Source organism: Pseudopodoces humilis, chromosome 14, assembly GCF_049639895.1.
Source record: "Pseudopodoces humilis isolate 2021_Gansu_Grassland_sample_001 chromosome 14, ASM4963989v1, whole genome shotgun sequence".
Taxonomy (NCBI): domain Eukaryota; kingdom Metazoa; phylum Chordata; class Aves; order Passeriformes; family Paridae; genus Pseudopodoces; species Pseudopodoces humilis.
The window spans coordinates 19,035,925-19,061,506 of NC_142213.1; the positions used below are offsets into that span (position 1 = coordinate 19,035,925).

At 40.8% G+C, this 25,582-nt stretch overlaps 1 protein-coding gene across 6 annotated transcripts in view; it reads left to right on the forward strand.

Annotated features, from left to right (window-relative positions):
• The window catches only part of CMTM4 (CKLF like MARVEL transmembrane domain containing 4), a 37,047-nt gene that overhangs the window by 2,818 nt on the left and 8,647 nt on the right, over nt 1-25,582 (forward strand). For all 6 annotated transcript variants that reach the window (XR_001332126.2, XR_001332127.2, XR_001332125.2 and 3 more), the window contains exons 2-3: nt 15,342-15,518; nt 24,745-24,843. Coding sequence is in view for 1 of the 6 variants with exons in the window: in XM_005532521.3 (XP_005532578.1) it covers nt 15,342-15,518; nt 24,745-24,843 (276 nt within the window). In the remaining 5 variants the exon portion in view is untranslated. The remainder of the gene's footprint in view (nt 1-15,341; nt 15,519-24,744; nt 24,844-25,582) is intronic.

Below are 25,582 nucleotides of genomic sequence, written 5' to 3' on the forward strand. Positions count from 1 at the left end.
TAAATTTGGAAAACTATTTGGAAAACTGTACAATGTAGTGCTTCTAAGCACCTCGTTATGGCCAGGCTGAAGAGTTCCTAGTCCTTGGGTCTGCCTGCCAGTGGTCAGCAATAGCAATGAGGGAGTAAAGGAAAGGGCCCATGTGGAACAGCTTAGCCTTGAACTGATTTCCCCAATTTTGACAATGTTGTTGCCAGGTAGGTGAGCTTTTCAGAAAGGAGTCTTTTGGCTGTGGCTCAGTGTTCTGTTGAAATAGTCGTGTGTGTTTGTTGGGATGTGTGAGGGAACATCTGCTGTACTGGGGATGCAGCTGTAGCCTCTTTACCTGGAGGAAGGTGGGGAGTGTTGGACCATGTCAGGAACATGTCATGTGCAGGGCTCCTGGGGTGGCTGAGATACCCGAGGGTGTCTCCAGAAGGAAGTGGCACATGAAGGGCACAAAGGGAAATGGAAGGGGGGAGGACTTAAAGTAGCTTGGAGCTTTCATATTTAGTTTGTGCTTTTTGGTTTTGTTCTAATGAGACTTTGAACTCTCAAGGGAAGTCAGGGAGAAGCCAGGACACTTGTGTGCTGACCAAAGAAATGTTTTTCCATTGTGGAGGTTGTCTCTGTTGGCCTTTGGGCATTGAAAAGGAGCAGTACCTTTTCTTGTGGAAGGTGTGGGAGAGAGGTGGCTGTCCTTGGAGAGCAGAGCAGGAATGTTCTTTAGAGTTTTTTCTCATTACTTTCTGGCATGAATTTGTTTCTCATGCTTTTGGGGGCTTTAATACTTCCCAGGGAGACTGCTGTACAATAATGAAGTGGGTATCTCTGGAAAACTTTGCTATGGATGTCTTCAAATGATTTGTTTTATTTCAGTACTTTCTCCCAATTCTCTTGAATTTCCTAAGGATTGTATCTCCTTTTCCTGAGTGTGCTTGCTGAAGAAAGGTGTTCACTGTGTGAGGAGTCAGGAGGGGCTCATTCTGTGATGCAAAGGAGATGAGCTGGTTTGCAGGTACCACCTCTTTGCTGGAAATAGTTTCATTTTAGATGAGAATATCTGGGGTTTCTTTTCCCTCTTCATTTTAGTTTTCAGCTTTTCAAAATGCATTATTATTTTTTCTTGATTATTGTAGTTCTGCACCCCCAAGGATCTTACTGTCTTTAAAGCTGGGCATAGACATATTTCCTACTGAAATTCCATGGCCAGTTGTGGCTGCCCTTTGTCTGCTGCTCAGTTTTTCTGGGACTGTAGCTCCAGGGTGGTTGTTTGTAGGCTTTAAGTAAAGGAAAACCTGGCAGGATCCTGTTGGGAACCCTCTTGGTTCACACAGGAATCCTGCCAGGTTTGCACAGGCACTTGATTTAAATTAGCCTTGAACAGCTGGGCCAGTGGGTGTGAAGAATTGTGCCTGGTCAGTTCCTGTGCCATTGGCAGCAGTTCTGAGTGGTTTACCTGGAGCAGTGGGATCACAGAGCAGCCTTCTGCTGGAAGCAGCAAGAGGCAGAAACCCCTTAGCATGTGCTGGCTGAGAGAGGATGGATGGCATTTGTGGTGGTTGCTGATGGCTTCTGTGGCTCAGACAGCCCTAGACTTTCTTCTCGTCATGTGTTTGTTCCAAATCCTGCAAAAATCCATCAGAGATTCCTTTTAAAGAAGATAATACTTCTGCTTGGGAGGTCTGTGAGCTGCGAGATGCTGATGAGTGCACTGGGAAGTATCTGTACTTGCTCTTATCTTCTTGTCTATAGCATTTGATATTGCCAGGGGAGGCAGCAGTTTGAGCTAAATGAAGTCTGATGGGAATAGCACTTCAGATGTTCACAGCTTTCAGAATGAAGAGTTCCATCTTCATTGGTAGGGAGTAGCTGAACACTGAAAAAACGTTGTTTTGTGGCTTACTGTCATTATACATTTCCAGATTCAGAAATGGGTTGCTAAGGCCAGGACTACAGTAAAACTCTTGGCTGTCAGGTTCTGGTGCAATGAAGAAAACAGAATTCTAAAGCCAGGAATGCATGCCTACATGGGTGATAAGACTACTGGCAAGTCTCATTGTTAATTATATTAGAAAATTAGAGTAATAACATTTATTTTCTAAGCAATAAGCTAATTGCTGACTATTAGAATCTGGTTGAAAGCTATTCTGAGGTGTCCAGTAATCTCATATTTATATTGCTGCTGTCTTGTGTCTTGACCTCAGCATGTCAGCTGCAGGGGAGGATTAGATGGAGCCTCCAACCTCTCACCTGTGTGTGATGTGTCACATCTTCACATCTGAGTGCCTGTCTGACCTGCCTGCTCCTTTTCCCCTGCAGTGCTCTGGGTGTGATTCCTGGCTGGGAATGGGTGGCTGGAGCGGTGGCTGGGACATTACTTGTGAGTAAAGAGAGATTGCTTTTGCATTGGTCATTGTGAAGTTTGGTTTGTGTCAGTGGGGTGTTAATTCAGTTCCAGGGAGTTAATAGAGGGCAGGGGTGACATTCTGAGCGAGGTCACAGCAGTCAGGCCATCAGTCCTGGTGGGAAGCAGAGCACTGCAGGGACACACCTGAGCCTCAGAGGGCAGCTGGCATCCCTGATAGCCCTGTACCTGCCTGTTTTATTCACAGGTGATGGGTTCACCTTAAGGTTTAGTTCATTTATTCTGCACTTGGGAGGCATAGAAACCTTCCTCCTTTTCATGGTGGATTTAGTTCAAGCAATTTATAGCTCTTTGTTCCTTTGTTAACGCTGCCACTTGCTGTAACTTCTCCTGAGCCTCCTGTCCTCAGCCAGCTCTGCTCCTGCTGCCCTCAGCAGGACAGAAAGGTTTGGACCCTGCTGGACAAGGGGCTCTGCTCTGGGGCTGTGGCTGCCCTCCATGTGCCGAGGGGCCGAGCTCTCAGCAGCCACAGCCTGAGCCCTGCTGGCCTTTGGGCTGCCCCTCAGCGCTCTGTCACTTCTCTTCCATCCCAGGATCACACTGGCAGTTTGTAGTCACTCTGTGATGAGTTTTGTGATGGGCTGCATTGCCCACCTTTTTATTCTCTTATGCTCTCCAAACAGTGAATGTGTGTAACTGTAAGAAATCATTGGGATTTTTTTTGTGTCATGTGCTGAGCTTTGGTTTTTGGTGGCATTTGTAGCTGCTTGTTCAAAAGATGTTGCATATGACAGGGGGTACTGGTGATCTCTGGTATTTGGTCTTAGAAAAAGGCTGTTATATCATATTGAGTGGATCAAATTTGTAATTCACAAATATGCTTAGAAATCCTCTTCAGGTGTCTCTTCAGTGCCTCTGAAACTCTTGATTTTTCTTCAAAAAGATTTCTTTTTAAAGGTAGTAGATCTTCATTGCTGTGTGCTGATATTTTTATCCTAACATTTATTGTGAAAGAATATTAAGATAACTCTGTTTAGGTTTGCTTTTTATTTTTTCTGTGAACAACTAAAGAAATGATTGTGGCTGTCTTCCCACAGAAAGGTGAATAGGTTTTGGTTTCTTTCATGGTGTCTCTTAATTACCATCTGGCCATGGGATCTGCCATTACTCCTGCCAGTAAACTCCAAATTCCTGGTAATAATTTCCCTCTTAAGATGGTGGATAGTTTTAAAATTCTGATTTCAAAAGAAATTCCTACAGTGTCTGTACCAAATATGTTGTATTTTTTTTCCTTCCATTATGAACCAGTGCAATAGTAATAGATGCACTACACTAATGTAGTTCTCATGGTATTAATAATTGGAAAGCTGCCCTTATTTCTTGTAATGTTTCTTGTAATGCCTTTTGTTGCTGAAGCTCCCTAATGATTTAATTATTATCTTGAGATAAGAAGACAAGGACTAGAAATTTAAGAGCTTGTATTTTTCTTGTAACATAATCAGTGTTGGAGGAATCTGTTATTTCTGTTGAGAGTTAGTGCATTGTTTTGTCAAATCTACTTGCCCACTTTTCAGTAGCCATCATTGTCCTGTGCTCAAAATTGCATTTCATCAAAACCTCTCTTAGTTCAGGACCTCAGCAAATAATTTTGTACTGAAATTTTGCATACAAAGAAAACTAAATGCACAATGAAGAGACATTTTGATGCCTTAGGATTTTAGCTTTTATATTTTTCAAATCCTGTACTGCATTGGTGTATAAACTCCATATAGAGTGTTAGTTAATTCTCTTCACATTTTGGTCAGACAAAGCAATCCATTTAGGCCTGAAATTTAGGCCTAAAGCCTCAGGCCCCAGAAAGAACAAACAAAAGTGAGTTGTGGGGAAGCAAACTAGGGAATATGACTTAATTACCTGAAGCTGTAATTGGAGGATTAACCCTTGATGTGTAAATGGGGAAAACTTGTATCTGTCTGAAAACCTTGTGACCATTGTCAGTCTTGGGTACAACCTCTGTGAGGCTTTTGACTGTCCAAGATTCATGTGTTGAAGGCCTTTAATAAATACCTACTTTTATTCTCTTAACCATCTGTAGCTTCTGTACTCCAAGGCATCATCTTAACAATGGGTCAGCTGCTGTTGTTCTGTAGTGCTAAAATCACCACTTATTAGAGCTGCAATTAAAAATACATTCTTATGTAAAAAAAATTAAAGGCACTTAATTCTCAGATGATTTGTGTAGTTGCTTCCAAAAATATGGAAGTAATGTTTAGGTTTCCCTGGAACTTGTACCATCAACTCCAGAATATGGGAGGAGGGAAGCAAAGCTGGATAAGACCAAACTGATGTAGAATAGGTGTAAGAACATCCAACCATGAGTAGAGAAAAGATGGGTCAGAAACATTGCTGACAGTGGGCAGAGAGGTTCTAGAGCTGGTGTAGCTCTCACCCAGAGTGAGAGGGTCACTCCCAGCCCACAGTGGGGCTTCAGGTGAGCAGAGATCCTCTGGTGCTTTAATCTCACTGTGTGCAAATTAACTATAACTATAGTGAAACTATGGGAACTGTAACTCAGGAGTATCAGATTCCTGACTGTGGTGTTTAATGATCTGTGATTAAGGCTCTAGTGTGTAATGCCTTAGATTATGGAAGAATATGATGTATTTTTACAAAGACAAATGTTCCAGCATCCAGTTAAACTTCTTTTAATATGTAACTTGATATGCAGGTGGTGATGCTTGCATGTCTTTAAATTTTCTTTAGCTCACATGTATGTTCCCAAAGTGTTCAGGCTGGGAGTGAGCTGACCTGGTTGGGATTCTTTGCTTCATTCAGAAGAGCCTGGAAGCCCAGCAGTGCCAGTGAGTAGGAACACTCGTGTGCCACGTCTGAGTTGCACAAGGTGCTGCTTCTGCTGTGACTTTCACTGAAGCTAACCCGGGGTGTTTTCAAATGCTGTAAATCTGACAGTGGTACAGCGCTACTCAAAACAGGTCTGGCAGTTTTTTTCAAATTATTTTATGAATTGACTACAACCATTTCCATATTAGGAATTTTCTGTATTTTTGTACATTTTTAAACTGAAATGCTTGTGGCAAGAAAGCAACGAGCATGATTGTGAATATTATTAAATGCTTAACTTCTCCAAGTCTTTAACAGTCTGTAGTAACTTCTGTCTCAGGAAATTATTTTCATGCTAGAAACTGATACTGCCGCTTGAATATCGTGAATAGATTAATTAACTGTTTGATCACAGTCTCTTCTAAAAGAAACTAATTCTTGCATTTAATGCTTAGAAACTTTTTATCTAATGGAGATTAAATCTTTTGTTAGACATAGTGATATTTAAAGTTGAGATGCTGCTGTAATTAGTGACATTTTGAATTGCTTGGGAGCAGTGCAGCTGCACAGTCGCAAGCTGCTGTGCAGCCCCAGCTGTGCAGCCCCAGCTGTGCAGCCCCAGCTGTGCAGCCCCTGATGTGCAGTCCCAGCTGTGCAGCCCCTGATGTGCAGTCCCAGCTGTGCAGCCCCTGATGTGCAGGATGATGTGCAGTCCCAGCTGTGCAGTCCCAGCTGTGCAGCCCCTGATGTGCAGGCTGATGTGCAGCCCCAGCTGTGCAGTCCCAGCTGTGCAGCCCCAGCTGTGCAGCCCCTGCTGTTCAGGCAGGTGCTGGGGATGAAGGCAGCACTGCAGGCTCTCTGTGCTGCTCAGTGTTTCCAGGCTGAGGCTGCTCTCCAGTTCAGAACTCCCAGGATCTGCAGTTCCACGATGGCATCTGGGGCTCTGTGCTGTTTTGTGGAGCTCCTCCTGCATCCTCAGTGTCAGCCTGACCAGCACGGTGGCCCCAGGCGTTCCCCAGCACAGCAGCCACAGCTCTGCATGTCCCAGCCACATCTCTTGTTTTAATGTTCTCTTTCACAAGGATGGCTGCACTCTTTTTGCCTTTTAAGGGATGGCATCTAAGGGGGCCTTCGGGTTACAGTCTTGGGAACTTGGGATTGCAAGGACATTTTGCACCATTTCCTTTAAACAAAAACAAACCCAAAAAATTTCAATGGATTCCGTAGGACTACTTTATGTTCTTGGCCGTTTTCTCATTAAAATTCTTTTCTTGCTTTAGTATTTGTGGGGTGTTTGATGTTTACTCATAATGGGGATTAAATGGGGTTTTAAAGGATACAGACTGATTCTGATAGTGATAAAATAGAACTTTCACTTTTTAAAATAACCAGGCTAATTAAACTAGAGGCGTGCAGACCAAATACTTGACAAATATTATGATTATACCTTTACTTCTTAAAGCTAATAAATTACTTAATTTATCTGTTTGCTACCAGATTTGCAGTACTGTGTTTTAATATTGTTTTGACTAGCCAGATTTCCAGCACAGGCTGGCCTGTGAACATGGATGGGAACGTCAGAAGTTCAGAAGTGTTGACTTTACTCTTTAAAGCTGATTAGAGAATTCTCATAAGTGAAGCAATAGAGGTTTTTTGTACTTTAAATAAAGATCATGCACATATGGTCTCAGAAATGTGCTGTATTCCAGCAGAGTTTGTGTGTGTATAGCTCCAAGACAAGAACAGGGCAGTTATATCTGCCCATTTTGTTTAAATAGCAAAGATATTATAAACTCTGTGTTCTTACAGCTTGACTTAATGCCAGAAAAATGCCAGGAAGTGGAGTGGAGAGGATGCTTCACCCTTGCTGGGAGGTTGGGGAGGGAAAGATGCTGGGAGGTACCTCCTGAGCATCCTGCACAGGTATTGCTAACAGCTCATAAATGCTGATACCAAACTGGTGACTGCTGATTTCAGTGACACTGACTATTAAATTAGTCTGTAAGGCTGACAGGATTTACTAGTGATTTTTAAGGACAGTTTTATTTCCCTGCTTTGGTGCCTGGAAGTCAGGCTTGCTAACATTCAGATTACTGCATGAGGCTTGCTAAGGGAGCACTTAAGCTGGATTTTCTCTCCATTTTGTTATCTGTAGCCAGTTTTTACTCTGTTACTATTGTGGTAAAGCCTGTGTGAGTAGGACTATGGCAGCAAATGGGACTAATGGGAAAATATTTTATTCTCCCTTGTGCCCTTACCACTTGCTGCTGGAAGTGGCTGAGGTAGATGCAGATGAGTCAATGCATACAAAATTACATTCAGTGTGGCACCAAAGAAATGCATGATGGTTTCTTTGACCTATTTTTGCCTGTCTTGTTGAAGAACATGATATGCAAATGCTAGTTAGATTGAGATAAAATTGGACTTGAAGACACCGATCTGGGTAGTCCTGCTGTTTAAGAATTTCCACTCAGTGTTGTGTGAGTGCTTTAATTATGGTTTTTATCAGTGCCCTGTCCTGAGGTCTGGCTGCACTGCAGTGGTTTGTGTGCAGAGTTCCCTGGGCTGGTGACTTGTCCCTCTCTGCTCCCCTGGGGCAGGCAGGGGAACACTGAGGCTTCTTGAGAGAATTTTCTGCCTGACCTTGGTGACCTGCAGCTGCCTCTGAGGAACCTGCCCTGTCTGGCACCACAGAGCAGCCTGTGGTGCTTGGGAATTAGAGATTGCTGTAAAAACTCTGCTTGCATACACTGCCAAAATGAGCATGAGACAATGAATGGGAAAATTAAGCCTCAAGTATCAGGATATGGTGAAAAAGGGCTGAAGAGCCATCTATTTCCCTTAGTTTTTCTGTTTGATGACACTCACTGTAGCCATTGGCACAATTCATGTACTGTAGATACGAAATAAACCTTTCCATTTATGAGTTGTTCACTTCACTGGGTTGTTCAGAAATGAAGTGACTAATGGAGAAATTAATGGGAAAGTTAGAAATGTGAGACTGTGTTAGGATTTTGTTCATTATTGTCTTGAAGGACCTGTTGCTTATGGAAGTATTTTGATTTGTGCTACACAAGAATTACAGTTTCTGGGGACTGGAGGCACAGGTTCCTGTGGAGAGGAATTGGTGGGAGAAACCAGTTATGTTTTGCATGTTTTGTTTGCCTTTGTTTAAAGCATGGCTCTCTGTATGATCTTCAAATGAACCTTCCTGTAGGGTGGGGTTGCTAAAAAGCAGTCAATGGGCTTTTGTTTATGGGATAGGTGGCACACTACATTCATTTTTGTCTAGTCTGGAAGTTTTGTTTGAATCTCATTCAGATTTCAGTGGGGAAATATCATATGCTGAAAACAAAAACCTCCTTGCAATGTGCCTTGGCTTCAGATGCTGTTCAGTGGTTCTTTTGGTCATCTGCTTGTTGGATAAAACCTAAAATACATCTAAATCAGACTTTTTTTAGGGCAGGGGGTTTCATTGTTTTTGTTTTCTTAGGAAGAATTATATTTGTTTTATCTGTCAAAACCTACTATGTGTTTAATGGTGCTTGAACTGGAATTGGTTTTGCATTTATCTAGCAGATAAGAATGTTTGTTGTACAAGTGTGTCCAAGCAATAACAAAACTCTACTAATGCAGTTAGCAGGAAATAAGTCACCACATCATGTCTGTGGTTTGTTTTCTTTTTGTTCTAGATTCTAATATTAAGTTCACTTTAAAAATTGATGCATTTCTGGTTTAGCCAGTTGAGGATTTCTTCTGTTCAGTGTAGTTCAGTTCATTTTTTTCTAGAGTAAGCATTAGTTTTGATGTCATAAATGTTTCAAAACAAATATCATTCTGTTGTTGATTTTGAGTGTTGATTACCCTCACTCTTAAATATGACCCTTTCTCCTAATACACCATCAAAATGTGTTTCAGGCCTCAGCAATATGTTCTGTATTTAAAATTGGTCTTTTGCCTAAATTGAGAAGGCAAGTCAGCAGTAGCTGAATCTTAGGGTTATAGAAAACTGCTGGAGGTGGCAAAAGATCAGCTGATTTAGTGAAGATTCCACAATGTTTAATGCACTGAAGTTTTGCCACATTGCAGCCAAAAGTGAACTGAGAAATAATGAAAACTTTTCAGCTCCATGTAAAACACTAGAGGTGCAATGATGATCTGAAACTCTCATTTTTTGCTTTTATTTCTACTGTCACCATCAAAACCGGATCAGAGGTGAATTGGGAGGCCTAGTTGAATTTTTCTGGGTTTGTTTGATTCTGTTTGTGCCATTAGAACACAATTCAGTTTATCCAGGGTGCTGAATCACTGGTGGTGCTTAAGCTTCCCTCTCTGGTAAGTGTTGTTTTCCTAAACTTTCTATCTTGCAGGGAAATTTTAATGCTCCTTTGTGATTTGAGGCCCCTTGCAGCCTCTTACCAGAGTTAATAACTCTTTTCATGGAGTCTTGAGGATACAGACCAGGAGCAGGAGGGAAATCAGTCATCTTTTTGCTGAGGGTAAAAGATGTTTTCCTGCTGAAGGAGCAGGACTGTGTTTGAGCCATATGAACCCAAATATTCATATCTGTGCCAGCTGTTTCAGATGTGGGAAATGCATGTGCTTTGCAAGGAATGAGACCCACTTTGTTTCATGCATAAAGTTGAGACTGCTGGGCCAAGTAAATGAGAACAATAAATCTAGATTTTAAATTCAAGAAAGTTCAATGTCTTCTGATACTTTAAGTGTTGTAAAAGCAATATATTTTTCCCTATTTTGTGCATGTGTATTCTGCTGTACCATTAATTTAAACAGTCTGAATGTAAAAATGTCTTGCTAGTGTGCCATTCTTACTAAAATTCTGTGGGTATTTTTCAGGCAGAAAAAATGCTGACCATTTTGTGGTTTTTTGGAAATCATGCGTAATTATGTCATTTAACCACACAATAAGGCTTTCTGTGGTAATGTTTTAGATAAACAGGAAAACTCATTTTTTACTTTGTTTTCATTGCAGAACTGTCTTTTTTTTTATTTTTAGTGCAAAGTTCTTAGATTATTTTCCTCAAAAATATAACACAACATTTTCTGACAGGAAAAATATACCATTAGCCACCTCCTAAAAGTTCTTTTACAACACTGGTACCTGTCACAGCACATTTTCTCCATTTTGGGGAAATACAGTGTTTTATGTCTGATGTGCCTACGTTGCCAAGAAAGTGATGTAAATATGAGCCATTTGCATAGCCCCAAGGCAGATGATTTCTTCATTAAGGGCCCTTCTCCAAGGGAATTTGTAGGAAAGTTGAGATGAATGCAGTAATGGTAGGAGGCTGATGTGGCTGACTCCAAGGACATTGGATCCTGGAGCAGAGGCTCTCTCTCAGGAATTCCCAGGCTCTAATTTGTGGTGGCTCCCTGTAGCTGCTCTGGGGGCTCAGTGCTGCTTGGGGCAGGAATTACCTCGGCAGTGCTGCACACCCTGGGCAGTAACACTTGCCACTTTATTCAGGGCTAAAAGCACAGAATGGCATCAGTGGGATGCACATCTCATATTTCATCCTCTTGGGGCTTTTTCCTCCTGCCTGTGAGATGTGATGGTGGGAGATGGGGGATGAAGGGCAGGGGATGCTCTGTCACTGCCCTGGAGCTGCACTGCACACGCTGGCAGAGCCAGACCTTTCCTCAGCTTACCCTGAGCATACCTCCTTCCTCCTGAGCCTGCTTTCTTGACCTTACAGATTCTTACAAGAGAAAGGCATTAGTGCACGTGGCCTGGGATACTTCTGCATGGACCTGAGCATCCAGAATTAACAAATGTTTCTGTCATGACAAAGTTGCATTTTAATGCAATATTCACTGTACCTACTTTAAGAAGAGAAAGTGGAAGAGAAACCAAAAGCAACTGCTAAAACCCAGAAAGATTAATAGTAAACAAGGGCTATACAAATTTTTGGGTGTTGGAAGAATTAGAGTGGAATAGAAAACTCTCCAAAGTACTTGGTGCAGAGAAAAACAGATGAAAAGGTTTATTTTGTCCATCAGGGAAATGTTTCTCTCTTGCCTCAGCCCGAGAAAGCTGTAACTGTGTTATTTGTGGGACAGAGCAGTAATTGATGTAAGAGGAGATTTCCACCACATTCAACTTTTCATTTTTCTTTGGTAAACCAGCCTTGAAACTTCTGCTTGTGGAAAAACTTGTCAAATCTCATCATCTAAAGTATGAAATTACGTGTGATTTAAAAGTGGGGGTTGCCTCCTGTGTTGGACAAATGTCATGGTGTATTTTGTTGGCCAAGACCTGTGCTCTGACATGATGCTGTTCCTCTGGTGGGTTTTTTTAGCTAGTCTTGGAAGTGCAGTTGAGGGAGGCAGAAGCAGGATCCTGGTTTTTGAGTGTTACAAAGCAAGAATTGAGCTCTAGCAGCTGGAGAGTTGGGTTTTTTCTCTGTAGCTTTGTGTCTCAGTCACCTGGAGCAGTGCAAGTCTGGATGGAGTGTGGAGGCTTCCCAGGAGCGGTGGAGGGTCTTGATCCCTGCTCCCTCTTCCCAGGAGAGTGTGTGTAGTCATGGGAAGGCAAGGCACCAGTTTTGCCTGGATGTGAGCTGTAGTGGGGGAAGAGCCAAGGAAGCTCTGCACAAGGGACTTGCCTGCAGTGGGGCACTCTCTGCTTCACGGCCGTGCCAGCCAAAGGGTGTTCTGTGTTAATTCACTGCCACATTTATATACACTGTCTCATACTTTACTGATTTCATACAGTAAAAACCACAAAGATAATGAATGTTAACACATGGTTGGGGTTTTTTTAATGAACCCTATCACTGGTTGAGCCGTGGCCCTTGAGAAGCTTTGGTTTATGTGGCAGCATTCACACAACACTTTTAAGCTCCCTGAGTAAGTCATGGGGCTGTGGAAGCAACCCTGAGTATTTCATTTTCATTTCATGTGTTCTGAGTAGTTTGCTTTTTTATTGAAAACAAAGTTAGATTCCTCTCTGAGTGAATGGCCAGTGAAAGTGATAGTAAATATGTTTTATAGAAGTTTCATATAACTTGTAACTACAAGTTGGAAGGATGCTTCTGACAAGTTTATAAATGTGTAGTAGGACAAAATTATCTTGGTGTTTTAAAGAGAATATATTTTGTAACATTTTGTATTGAGGACTGAGATTTCTATTAGGAAATTAGGTTAGGAAAAGGGAAGTTTCTGTAGGAGGACAGTTATTTTCTGATGTAGTGATTAATGTGGATTTCATTTTTTGTCATGGCTTTGCTGTGAGACAGGAGTGGCAGATAGCAGGAGGGTATTATTTGTACCATGGCCAATCTTTGAGAAAGGGGATATATATTTTTATTGCAAGAAAAATAGCAACAGATTTAGCTGTAATCTTGTTTGAAATACCAAAGTGTTAGAAATAAGTTGTGTGTATGGGAGTATTGTCCTTTTCCTGTCGCCCTCCATCATACAGGGAAGCAACTGAGGTTTTCTCCCAGCCTCTCTGATGAATTTATCAGTAGGCTTGGGCTGCCACAGCCCAGGGCGCTGCTGCTGCTGCTGCTGCACATCCTGAACTGATGGCACATCTTCACTTGCATTTGAAATGCTTTGGGTTAAGTGAGGCCTAAGTGTACACAGTTAATGCTTTTTGCTTATAAGAGTGTGTCACAGGTAAATGCATTTTATAGTTCCTTAAGGGATAAAATTAAATCTAAATGTGGAGTTGCTCTGGAGTTTATTAATTCTGGGCTTGGGAATATGTAAATAACACAGGATTATTAGAGTTCACTGGTCCAAGTGCCTCTTCAGTACATGATTAATTTCTAATGCTGTTTGCAGGAAAGTCTTTGGTCTCTTTTGAGCTTTGCCAGCCAAGATGGGTGTGTTGGCCTTGAAGAAGCAATGCTGCCTGGTGTGGAGAAGAGTCAGTGCAAAAGTTTACCAGCAAAACACCAGTGGTTGCCCATCACAGCAACTGATGTGCCAGAGATTTTGGCTCCTTCAGCCTAATGTTGGTGGCACAATTCAGAGTTGTTCATGTTCTGAGAAAATGAATCTAATATTTGGGGCTTGTACTACAGTATTTCTAGAGAATATTGCAGAAACATATCTTTTAAAAGAAAAAAATGATGAGTGTCATAATATATTAAAATAGTGGCATGAAAAATAGAAACTTTATTACATTTGAAAATCCAGAAGTAGAAATTTTGCTGGTTAACATTTATCATTAATATGTAATATTAATCCTTCTTGAAAGAGCGAAGATTGGTTTTAGAAGCTTTTTTTTTTAAATTGCATTCAGTGTCATCTTTGAGGCTTGTGTTTACAGAGAAGATGAACTTCATTACATGCTAATACTTTAAAATGAGGCTGTGTCTGGACAGTAATTTTTTTTTTTTTGTATGTATGTCATTGCTGAAATCAGTTTGATTCTGCTTTGATTCTGAATATTCCGTTTCACGCATGATCTTTCTTTCTGAAGCTGTTGAATGTCAAAGATAAAATCTGAAGTGTTTAATCATTGGGTATCCATTGAGAATTTGTTTGATGTGAATTGGCCTGCTCTGGTAGCTGACAAAAATTAGTGTGGCATCTGCTGTCTTTAATGAACATGTGCTAAGTGGCTTTCCAACCAAGTGTGAGGTTTTTTATTAACATAGTTTTGCTGAGTATTAATTTGGTTTTAAATTTACATTTTCTGCTGTATTCCGAAGTATGTGGCAAACAAACATGAGGGGTATTGTCATTTCTTAGAATTATTGCTCATGTTATTGGCAAAAATTCTTTCTTGGTGACTTCTTCCAAAATCCTTTTTCTTCATTTTGCAAATTCTTTTGTGGGAGGCAAAGACAAACCAATGGATGAAGCAAAAAAAGTGCTCAAAGGAAGTGTATCTGCAAAACATTGAAATTGGCAAAGGATTTAGCAGAAATTGGTTTTTATTTGGCTTCTAAATCTAATCTTCTAAACTTACATTTGTGCAAAACATTCATTGTTGAATATTTGGCTCTGAGGAAATTATCTTCCTTAGTTCCTCATCCTGACATTGAAGTGCTTACTGCAGCCTTGATAGAATTTTGTGGTACAGCAAGAAGAGAATTCCTTCTAAAAAATGTCAGTGGGTGGATGGGGGTGGTTTTCCTGAAAACCAAAGCAAAACACTCTGAAGGCCTTCCTTGCTTATCCTGGAAAATGCAAAAAACCTGACAAAACAACAAAAAAACCCCAAACCATCCAAGCAGCCTCTTCTCTTGTGTCAGCTGTGTTTGAGGAGGCATTGCTGCACGCAGGGTGAGAGTGGTGGGAGAGCTGGGTGCCCGTGGTGTGTCAGAGGTGTCCCGTGGTACCCATGTGGTGCTGGCTGACCCTGAGCTCTGCAGGGATGCATTTTAGTTTTGTCCACTGGGCAGACTTTATTTTCCAGTACGGGAGTGTCAGGGTTTTATCCTAAATGGTGAATCCAACTCCTGTTGCATTCAGAGTGCACACTTGTTAACTCTTCCAATACATCCTCTGAATTTAGTGTGACCTATCATTATCCCAGTTCCATGTTTGTGCTTGCAGCACCAGGGGATTTTCCTTCATGTCTTAGTTTTATTGTGCTATAAAGAATGATAAAATATATTTTTATATAAAATATAGTGTACTGATGATGATAAATGTGAAAAAAGCAGGCATTTTTGGAGATTGGTAGAAATCCTGAATCTGTTCTGTATTGGATTGATTTAGATCTCAACAGGTAATGAATTGAAGTAATAATCTATATTGAAATGTCTTTCAGAATAACACAACATTAATACTCTGTAATTGTGCTTGAGGTTGACAAATGAATTCCATCTTCTAGTTTTGGAATAGCGTATCATGAGTGAAAAATGAAATAAAATGTTTGAGCCAGTGGCCTGCAGGGGTTTCATGCTTTTTGGGGTGTCTTGGTCATTTTGATGTAAGAGTCCTTGTAATTTTTCTCAAGTGTTCTTTGTTGAACGGGACAAATCCAGAAAATCTTACATTACTTTGCTTTTGTTTTTGCTCCCTAGACAGTGCCCTGTTGTAAACTAAAATCACACATTCCTGAGTGTAAGCCGATCATGTTCCCAATGGAAATTTCAGGAATACTTGTGGCTACTTTCAAAATGTGGAAATCTATTTATTTTTTTTTTCCACTTGTTTTTCTTCCCAGCTTTTGGCACTGACCGCGTTCATCTGCATAGAGACCATCATGGAATGCTCCCCTTGCGAGGGCCTTTATTTCTTTGAGTTTGTGAGCTGCAGTGCACTGGTGGTTACTGGAGCTCTCCTGCTTTTGTTCAGTCTGAACCTTCACACAAGAATACCCCAGATCAACTGGAATCTTACTGTAAGTTCATTCGAATTCTCACTCTGTTAAAAATAGCTGCAAATCTGGTTTAAGTTTGGTCTTTGGGCTTTGCTTTCTCCTGTTGTTTAATATCATCTATGAGTGTTCTTTATGCTGAGTAAAGTATACACTTATTTACATTAATTTTGAATGCTAACAGCAGAATGAGCTGTGAAATGTAGCAAGATTAAACTACACTAAATAGAACTAAAATTGTGTTCTCGTAGATTATCTCTGGGAGGACAAACTTCCTGCTAATGGCAGCAATTATGCTTTGTGGATGAAGTGGATAAAAATGTAGCCCATGGTTATTTAACTTTGACAGATGCTATATTTACAGCAGCCCATTGTTCTCTCTTAATCTGTTTCTTTTTATATTAGGACAAATTTGCTACATTTATTTTCTTACATTGGGCAGTAGTGTAGAAAATTAGGTGCTTTCTGTGAAAATTTGGTGTTTTGTATTGCCTGCACACCTAACTATTAAACACTGACTGGCAGTGTTTAATGTGTTCTCAGATACAAGGAGTTTTAAGAAGAGAACTGCTGGCAGTGCACATTCTTTTTGTACAAGTCTCTATTTTCATGCTGTATTCCGAGTTAAACTTTCAGACTGGGTTGCATAAACACAGGTCACAGAATCAACATGTTAAGTCACTCCAGCAAAAGATCTGTCAGCTTCAAGGACAATATTTACACCAGCTTCTTTGTACAGTACAGATACTATTGTGCTAGTGTTCTGTTTTATGTTAAAACAGTAATTTTGCAAGTACTGTTGGAGTCCCAGAGGTTTTTAGGCTTCTTAGTGTGATTTTTAAAAAAAAAAAATAATTTAAAGCATAATTTATTAATGTTGCAGTTTGCTTAGCTTCTCAGCCTAAATTACTTGTTTAAATTGAGACTGGAACGTGGAATTAGATGATCCTTTCTACCCTGTATAATTAATTGATGAACTCTTTCTAGGAGTACTTGGCAGATAGATTTGGTGTTCTGTGAGCTGTGGCTGAATTGTCCAGAAATGATCCCTTTGTGGTGGCACCAATTGTGTCTGCAATAGGACCTGTTAGGAGATATTTTGGGGAAGGGGGATTAAAAATCCAATCAGTTGTGTTTTGGGTTTTTTTGTTTTGTTTTGTTTTATAAAGATATTTCAGATTTTGAGCAATGGTCATGTTCTGCACCCACTGCCTAAGCAGCATTTGAGCAGCTTGAGCAGGTTGGAGATCAAACCAAGTGGCACATGGAATACACTGCAATGTGTATTTGCTCTAGTTCAGCTTGCCACGTCCAGAGGCAGGAGGAATTTGCCATGATCTCCCGAGTCTCATTCTGTTAGTTGTGTACTGAAGATGAAATGCTTCTCCCATCCTTAAACCAGAGTTCTCCAGAAGTGAGAAGGGAACTGGCAGCTTGTGTCTTCCATGAACTGATGAGACCATCCTTCCTGGTGTTTCTTACAGATTTCAGCAGTCTGATTATATTTGTTTTTTATTTCTGATTATTTGATTTTAACAAACAGTTGGGACTGTTCCTCCAACAGGAGTGAGGGAGTACCTTCTTTATTCAGTGCTTGGGACCATTCTGTGATTCTACAGCTGCTTCTCCTTCTGCATGTGCAGAGTGTGAGATCAAAGGCTGCTAATAAAACACCTGTGGGACATTACTTCGGCCAAGTTAGTAGGAAATCTAAGAATGTAGGGTTCTGGATGATTTTTTTTTTCTTTTGCTTATTTTGGCATTTTTATTCTTTACAATTTAAATGTAGGTTCATACATTATTTTCCTCTTCCAATATTTATTACTTCCCTGTGTTTTGATGGTTATTTTTATACTTTTTCAGTCTGTATATGACACAGTTACTACAGGAGTTGCTTTCTGAACAACAATCTTTCACATCCCTGAGTGCTTTAGGAGGAAGTCACTCCTGTGTATGCATAAATTCATCAAGATACATGCTTTCAAAAACATATATAACTTTATAATGCATATTTCCCTTATGGGAAGTCTCAAGCATTGCTTTCAGAAGCTGTGTGAGAAGAAGAGGCTGTTGCAGTGCTTGAAGGAATTTAATCAACTTAAAATTAGGAAGAAACCTTTCTTGAAAAATAGTACTTCTTCCTAGGAACCATTGAAAACATTTGGTTTCAAATGATCCAGTGTATTAGAAAGTACCTGGCCATCAACTGCTATTGTCCAACACAGGATTGTTTCCTTTAAAAGTTTATTAAAATAAGAATTATGTCCAATGTGTTGTGGATATTGGCAGATGTCCCCTGTCCCTGACTGGAATGAAAATGTGGGTCAGTATAGACTAGGATCTAACAGATATGCAAAGTTGCTCAATTTTTTAAATATATATATTTTTATCCATTTGGGGAAAAGAGATTTGTTTTGATCCTAATTAGAGGATGGGTTGCCAATCATTTTCATATTTGCATGAGGTAAACATGCAGGAAACATGGGGCTGGAGAGGGCAGAATAGAGCCTTGTCTGGGTGTGTTGGAGAGAGGCTGGTTTGTTCCAGCAAGATGAAAGAACAGTCCCTTGTCTGTTGTGCAGCGCTATCAATATTATGCAAAAATGCAAAAGCTGGGGAACCTGTCAGTGGAAATTTCCATTTCCTTTATGAGCCTCACAGCTCAAAGGGAGACAGGAGTGGCCCAGGGGAATGGGGAGCACAGCAGCTCCTGCTCCACCTTGAGCTCAGGCACATTTGCTTTCAGACAGAGCCAATGAATTTTGCTATAGTTTTGTCTTTGCCTAAATTATCCTTTTTTCTAAAATTCATGATTTGCATTCTCATGTGATGTGCAGGGAGAGCTGAAGGTCTGGTATCCAAGGGTGAGCATGAGCTGGCCCTGCAGGAGCAGGGCTGGGCAGGAAAGGTGCTGGAGTCCTGGGGGTGAGCTGTGACTGGGACCCTGCACTGGGATCTCTCCTGCTCAGGGAGACACCTCACTGCTGCCAAGGAGCTGGGAACACTGGAATTTGGCAGTGTCCCTTGGATGGGAGTTTGTGTGATGATCTGAGTACCAATGTAAATCAGGGCTTGATCACCAGTAGAATGAGCTGTTTATCTCTGTGTAGGGGGGAAAAACATCTTCAAGACATATTGACCATTGATTTTTTTTTTTTCAATTATTTTCTTGAAGCACTCACTGGAGTTACGGTAGGTTATTTTTTGGAGTCCAGTTCTGACTGCAGTTTCTCAGCTTAGGGCAGCTCAGAAGTGAGGCACAGAAGTGAGCACAGCACAAAATCAGAGTTCCACCAGGCTGGACTCAGTCCCAGGGAAGCACCAGGCAGCAAACAGGGACCCAGGTGTGTGTTAGAGCACACAGACCAGCTGGGGAGTTCTGTGCTGCCTGAACATTGATTTCATCAACTCTGCAGGGTTGGGTTTTTTTCATTGTTGCAGCAGTGAAAATTCGTGTGCAAAGCAACTGACACTGGAAGGAGTTGGCAGAAAATTTCATGTGATGCCCAAATGACAAACTGTCCTGTGCCAGCCTTGCCTCTGCAGAGTGTAATTACAAAGCTGTAATTCTGAGGCCTTCACAGATATTTAATCTTGATATTTATTTCTATTTATTTCTATTTTTAATTTATTTTTTCCCCCTTCTGTTTTGAACAAACATCTTGCTTTCCTTAGCTATTGAATGAAAAATAAAGTCAGTTATCCTTGACTTTTATGTGTACAGCTCTCAAAATAGCAGTACCTATTAAGGGTAAAAATGAACATTTTATAAGTTTAAAAACAGTTATTAGAATTAATTTCCTCTGGGCTCTTCATGGACTGTTCTCATTTGGTGCATGGTATAGATGTTACTCTGTAATGAATGCAGTCTCTAGTTTTAAATACAAGAAACATCATGTATTTTGGTAATTATTGAAGGTGTGGTCTATTGCTTTGTGACAGTAACTTTCTGAATTTTTTGTTCATGGACTCTTTTATTGGGAAAGCAGTGCTTATGTCTATCTTGTGCTTACCTAGGTAACTAAATATATGAGGGGAAAAGAGATGGCAATTAATGCTCATATGGTTAATTTGGTTCTTTCTACCTAGCCCTTATTTTTGCTTGATGAACTGTGTTTTCATTTTTAATTGTAGTGCAAAATACTCAAACAGTGTTTAATAACAGAACAAAATTCTGGAAGTTTGACCAGAGGTGCTTGGTTTAGAGGATTGACTGGTATGTTTGTAACCTTCAACTTGATAGCTTCATATAGAAGAAAGGGAAGATGTTCCCAAACCTTGTAAATGGAGGAAAAATTGCGGTCATTGTACAAAAATATTTAAAATAAAAATTAAAAAAATATTAATAACCACACTCTTCTTCCTTTCCCCTGGAAAAAAAAACAGCAAACACAAACAAAACTAAAAGGAAATGTTGCTTTGAGCTGTCTTCTGTGGAAGTTAAATCAGGCACCAGCAGGCCACTGACTTCTGTCAGCTTTTGTGGCAAAGTCAGGCTGTTGAAATGTGCAGGCTTCTCTTCCTGAGAACATTAGTTTAGCCACTTTAATCTCCATCTGGATATAAAGTTTTGGATTTCAGAAAGCAAATGACAAGAGAAACCACCACTTTAAATGTCATCTCTCTGTTTACATGAGTTTCAGCTGCAGTATGGCACTGTCTGGCTTTTAAAGAGTACCTGGTCACTTGTGCAGGATCACGTACAGGATAAAAAGGCTGGGCAGGAATTTTGATTGAATGATTCTTAAAAGCTTGTGTGAAGTTGTGGGGAGCTGTGGATCAAGACATGTGGATGTTACTGAAGCCTCTGAGTGTCTGAGGCAGCTCCTGGCGATGTCCCAGCCTGAAAAGGTGAGCAGGAGTGTGGAAGATTTCAGGAGTGACTTGGTGGCAGCTGCCAGGTCTGTTACCAGAGCTCTCATTTGTAGCTCCAGTTCTGCCTTTCCATCCTCATTAATCCAGGAGCTATACCTGCCTGGACCCTTAAAAACCAGAGTGTGGGATGTCACAGAGTCACGGAATGGGGCTTCCCACCTTCACAGCTCAACCAGCAGAGCAAAATCCTTGCCCTTTTTTGCATAAAAATATTTATCTTGGCATAAGCCCATCTTCCATGGCTTACAACATCTCCTCTGCCTTGTCCTTCTCCTGAGTGGGACAGAGAGCAAATTTATGTCCTTGGATGCTCTTTGTTGGACTGACAGGACCACTGGGGACCAAGCAGAAAGACTTGCAAATAAACCAGCAAGTGACCAGAAGTCATTTGTTCATTTGAAATCATTTTGGAAAGCAGCAGCAGCAGCCTGGAGTGGGTTTGATTCAGCTCAAAGATTTGATTCTGTTATGGATGGCAGCTCTGTACAGTATTTTATGGCACAGCATACTGTCTCATGAGGTTGCTGTAATTTCAGCAGAAATTCTTCTACCTCTGTGATGTGGTTTTACTTTGTCTATAAATATAATAGCAAGAACTTCAGCTCCATCATGGCCAGATTTGAAGCAGCTCATCTTTTTTCAATTAGTTTATTCTTCTTATTGTCACGATTATTCATTTTCTCTTACGTGGAAAAAACTTGCAGTATTTTAGGGCGTGTCCTCTGCTTCTTGCTGTAGTTTCTTTTATTTATCCTCTTACTTCACCCAAAACTATTGGATTTTTTTGCTTTTATTATCTTTCTGCTCCAAGTAGTAGCTCCCACATTTTGGATGAACAACCTACACTGCTGTTTGTATCTGAGATGTTTCCATTACATGTGTGTATGGCAGTGTTATTGCTGTCATTGCTCCTTAAGCTCCAGTCTGCTCTGGGGGTATAAAATAATTTTTATTTTAGCTTTTTCAAAAACCAGCCTTATCATATGAATGTGAATCAGTTGTTAATTGCATTAGAAAGTTTTGACCTAAATGGGGAAAATGGAGTTGTAGAGATGAATAAATTGAAGCCTCAAGATAGAATCACTTCTTTAGATTTAAATTGTTGAATTTAAAAATGTAATTTGATATTCTTTGTAAAAAGTGAACTAGAATAACTAGTAAACCAGAATAAAATGCCAGTGATGATGACAAGTTCCTGATGTACTTATCTCAAAGTACATTAGAAAAGATTGGCAGTTTAATTTCAGCAGGATTTTATATTCTGCAGCTTGAATGAAACCTTCAGGTCCACTTGTAGCACAGAGCTGGATGATAGATGTGTCATGTTGTGGGCAGGCCTGGCCCTCTTGCTTACACTGTGCTCCTGTGGTGTCCCAAGGTGACAGGTTCTAAATGTCAGAGGTCAACAGGATTAATTAATGAGCACATCTGACCCCATAAATCACAGACCATCATGTGCCACCCATGTAGGCTCTTAAGAATGGCACCAAGGAAGTACAGAACATGTGTGTGTGTCTGAAAAAGCATAACCTGGATTATAAGAAGTGAAATGGTAGAATATTAAATACATTTTTGGCTGCTAGTTCTCATGGTTAGGTCCCCTGCATTAAAATTAGCTTCATTTTGAATATGACTTCTGCCTTAACTGGAACTTAACATCAGAAGCTGTTGATTTTGTTTTGCCAATTTTGTTGGCTTTCTGATATTAAGCTTTTAAAACAACCAATGTTTTTAATTGTTTGAACACTGGAGTCTTCATGTACCCAGCTCAATCTTTTAAATACTCAAAGCAGTTTAGGTTCTTTTGATTCATACTGTGAGAAATTTTCTCCTCCTTTCAATAACTTCTTCTCTCTACCCTGTCCAGTTTTTCAGCATTCTTTTAAAAATGTAGATACTGGAACAGGACACAGCATTGCAGTGTCCCTTGCAAAGGTAAGATTACCACCTGTCCATATGTCCAAAGGAGTACAAAAGTGATTTTTCTCCCTTTTATTGGTCATGGCAGCACCTCTTGAGATGCTTGCCTACAGTAATTATTAAGCTCTTCTGAATTATTCCTTCTAGGATTTTGTCTCTGTTCTGCAGGTTCTTCCTGTGGGTGCCAGATGTATTCTGGTAGTAAAATACACAACTAGACCTTGAGTTGAATTAATTTACATTTTTTTAATTATCCAAGGGCTGTCCCGTCCTCGATATTGTTTCTCCTTTCTTGGTGACACACATATATTTACACAGAGACTCGATGGAAGTGCTGAAGCTGGATAAATTGCAGATATAGTGAGACTTCCCCTCTAGTGGGGAAAAGGTTTGTGCAGATGAGAACCACAGCTCGTGTAGGCAGCTGCAGGAGCACAGTTAGAGCTGTAAACTCAGAGCTGCACAGGGGCACACTTGGAGAAACTGTGTGATGCCATTTATTTTCTACTACCACTATTTATTTAAAGTTTAAATTTTATCTCTGCAAAAGAAAAGTTATATAATTAGAACTGCAATAGCTAGTTAATAGAATTTGGATTTGTTTGATGTCCTAAGTGCCAGGTAGCATCTATCTCAGTGAGCTTGAGCAGGGATTTAAATATCTCTGTATGTAGGAAGGTGAAAAATTGGTAGGAATTTGTGAGACCCATGATTTGCTTTTGTTTCTTTATTATTTGATGAGAGTTTGGGCTGATTGGGGTTGTGACATCTGGACATGAGAGTGGGAGTGGCCATGAGCCATGGGAGCCTCTGCATTTCCTTGGGAAAGTCCCTGCTGGAGATGAGGATGAGCCTCATGCAGTCTGGACTCTCAGTTTTGATAACCATCTGCTGCTGAGTCAGTAGCCCCAAAATAGATTGTTTTCTGTGAATAACACAGTGCCAGACCTTCCATTTCTGCAGTTACTTTCTGCAGAATTCTGTAATCATGAGATGTTTTGGGGCTGTCTGGATGGCATTGTCACTTCAAAGTCCTTGTGCTGTGTAATTGGAACATAGCTGTGGGATTCATACCCAGATTGTGAGATTCATACCCAGCAGAATAAGTTTAGAGTTAAGTCTTCTAAGCCTGACTTCTCATTGCACTTCACAAGATGCTCTTTGAGGAAAAAATAAAATAATTATTAAAAAAATTGAAAAAATGAAGGAGCTGTAACAGGAAGTGACTCTGCCTTGCATGTGGGAGAAGAGAGTCAAGTAGAACAAATTGTCCTTGAATTCCAATTATTGTGATTATTTTTGTATGATGGGAGTTGCCATGTTCACTGTGGTTTTGTTCTGTGTGGGCTTTTTGGGTTTTTTTCTTTACCTCAAGCCTGTAAGTTGCACAGCAATCTTGAATGCAGGTTTTCTTTCCATCCCTTCTGTCTATGGTAGTATTCACTTCTCACTGCTTTGATGTTTGTGCTGAATTGTCCTTTCTTGATCCCTCCACCCTGACCTCACTTGTTTATTCATGGTGGTTGTGTGGTTTGGGAATAGTGTTCCCCATTTCAGTGGGAGCATGCAGACAGTGCAGTCCACACAGCTCAGATGTGAAAGGTGTCCTGATAACACACTGAACACCTTGTCCTGAATGAATCTAGACTTTGTTTCTACTAATATTTGCACCCTTGAATATTTTTCCCTCAAGTCTGATCAGTTAAGTCTTGTACTGCTGTAGTCATTTTTGTGCAAATACCTGTCATTCAGAATTTTTCCTTTGGTTCCAATGACACGTTAATGACCCTGTTTGAGGTGAGGCACGGCAGCATCACCCTCTGAACACCAGTGACACGTGCAGCACACGTGACAGGAATTGTCAAGTTGTTTTTCTTGGAGCAAAGCAGTTTTCCCTGAGCATGTTGCTGTGTGCATGTTCTAAAATGTCTGCTTGAAACATCAGTTTTATGCAATAAATAGGTAGAAATCTCTTTTCTTACACTGCTGGCAGCTGTTACTCACAGAAGTGGCACAGAACATGCAGCTTTGTTCAATGCACACCTCAAGGAAGGGGTAGGAGAGCTCCTGGCTGGTGTGGGCAGGGCAGGAGCTGTGCTGGGATGTGAGGAGCAGGGGCTGTGCAGTTCAGCCTGCCAGGCTGCTTCAGCACCAGCTGGGATGGAGCAGGATGGAGCCCATCCATCCCTGTGCTGGCAGCTCTGCCAGAGCCAGCCCCAGCTGAGGTGCTGCTGCAGGGCTGCAGGGTGCTCTGGGTGCTGCTGCAGGGTGCTCTGGGTGCTGCAGGATTGCAGCTCCTGCTGCTCCTGGGGGACAGCCTCTGCCTTCTGGGGACACCTGGGCAACTGCAGATGAGCTGGCAAGGGGTTGCTGCACTTGTTCCAATCTTCTTGTCATCACTTCTGATAAAGCAAACAAGCATCATTTAGTAATGCTACTGAATTTATTTTTCTAGGATCTGGTCAACACTGGAGTCAGCACTTTCTTCTTTTTCATTGCCTCTGTAGTACTGGCTGCTTTAAACCATAAAACTGGAGCAGAAATTGCTGCTGTGGTAAGAATTTAAACTTGTTTATATCTGACTCTTGTATTAAAATTAACTTTTACTCATTGATCGAATACACCTGTTGCCTTTGCCATCACAATTTACTTCTACTTTAACAATTTACTATGAGACAGTTCAAGAGTTTTGACATCCTTGGAGCTTTGTCTGAAGGCTTGAGGCAAGAACAGCAGAGAAATGTCTTGTGGAGAACACTTTACAATTGAACTCTTCGGTGCCTTATGTGGTCCTGCTCTATGTTGCAAGCCTATGGAAAAGATAGAGCCAAAAAGTCAGAAGAAATTGAAGCTGTCTACACATAATTTGCTGAGTTCTTGCTCAGTACAGGTGGTTTTTTTTGTTCTGTGGAGTGTAGTAGCACTTCAGGGTTTTACATCTATGATAGTCAGTTCAAACAAATTAATTCTGTGTGTGAGATGGCGACCTCTTATTATTTTTCTTTTTTATTTTCTTTTTAACCTGCCTTTTAAAATCATGAGTTCTGCAGAAGCATAGAGGAGAAACTGCAAAGCAGCTGCTTCTCCAGGCTGATGCTCTGGAGGAGCATCGTGATGAGTTACCTCTGATGACTGGACTTGTCAGTTTTTGTGTGCACCCTGAGGAATGAATGAACTTTTGGATGAAAGCTGGTTTCTTTACAAAAGGGTTTCTTTACACTGGGCTGCACTGCTGGATTTAATTGTCGTGTTGGTAGTCAGAGAACTCTGTTTTCTGGGATCATTGATCTTAG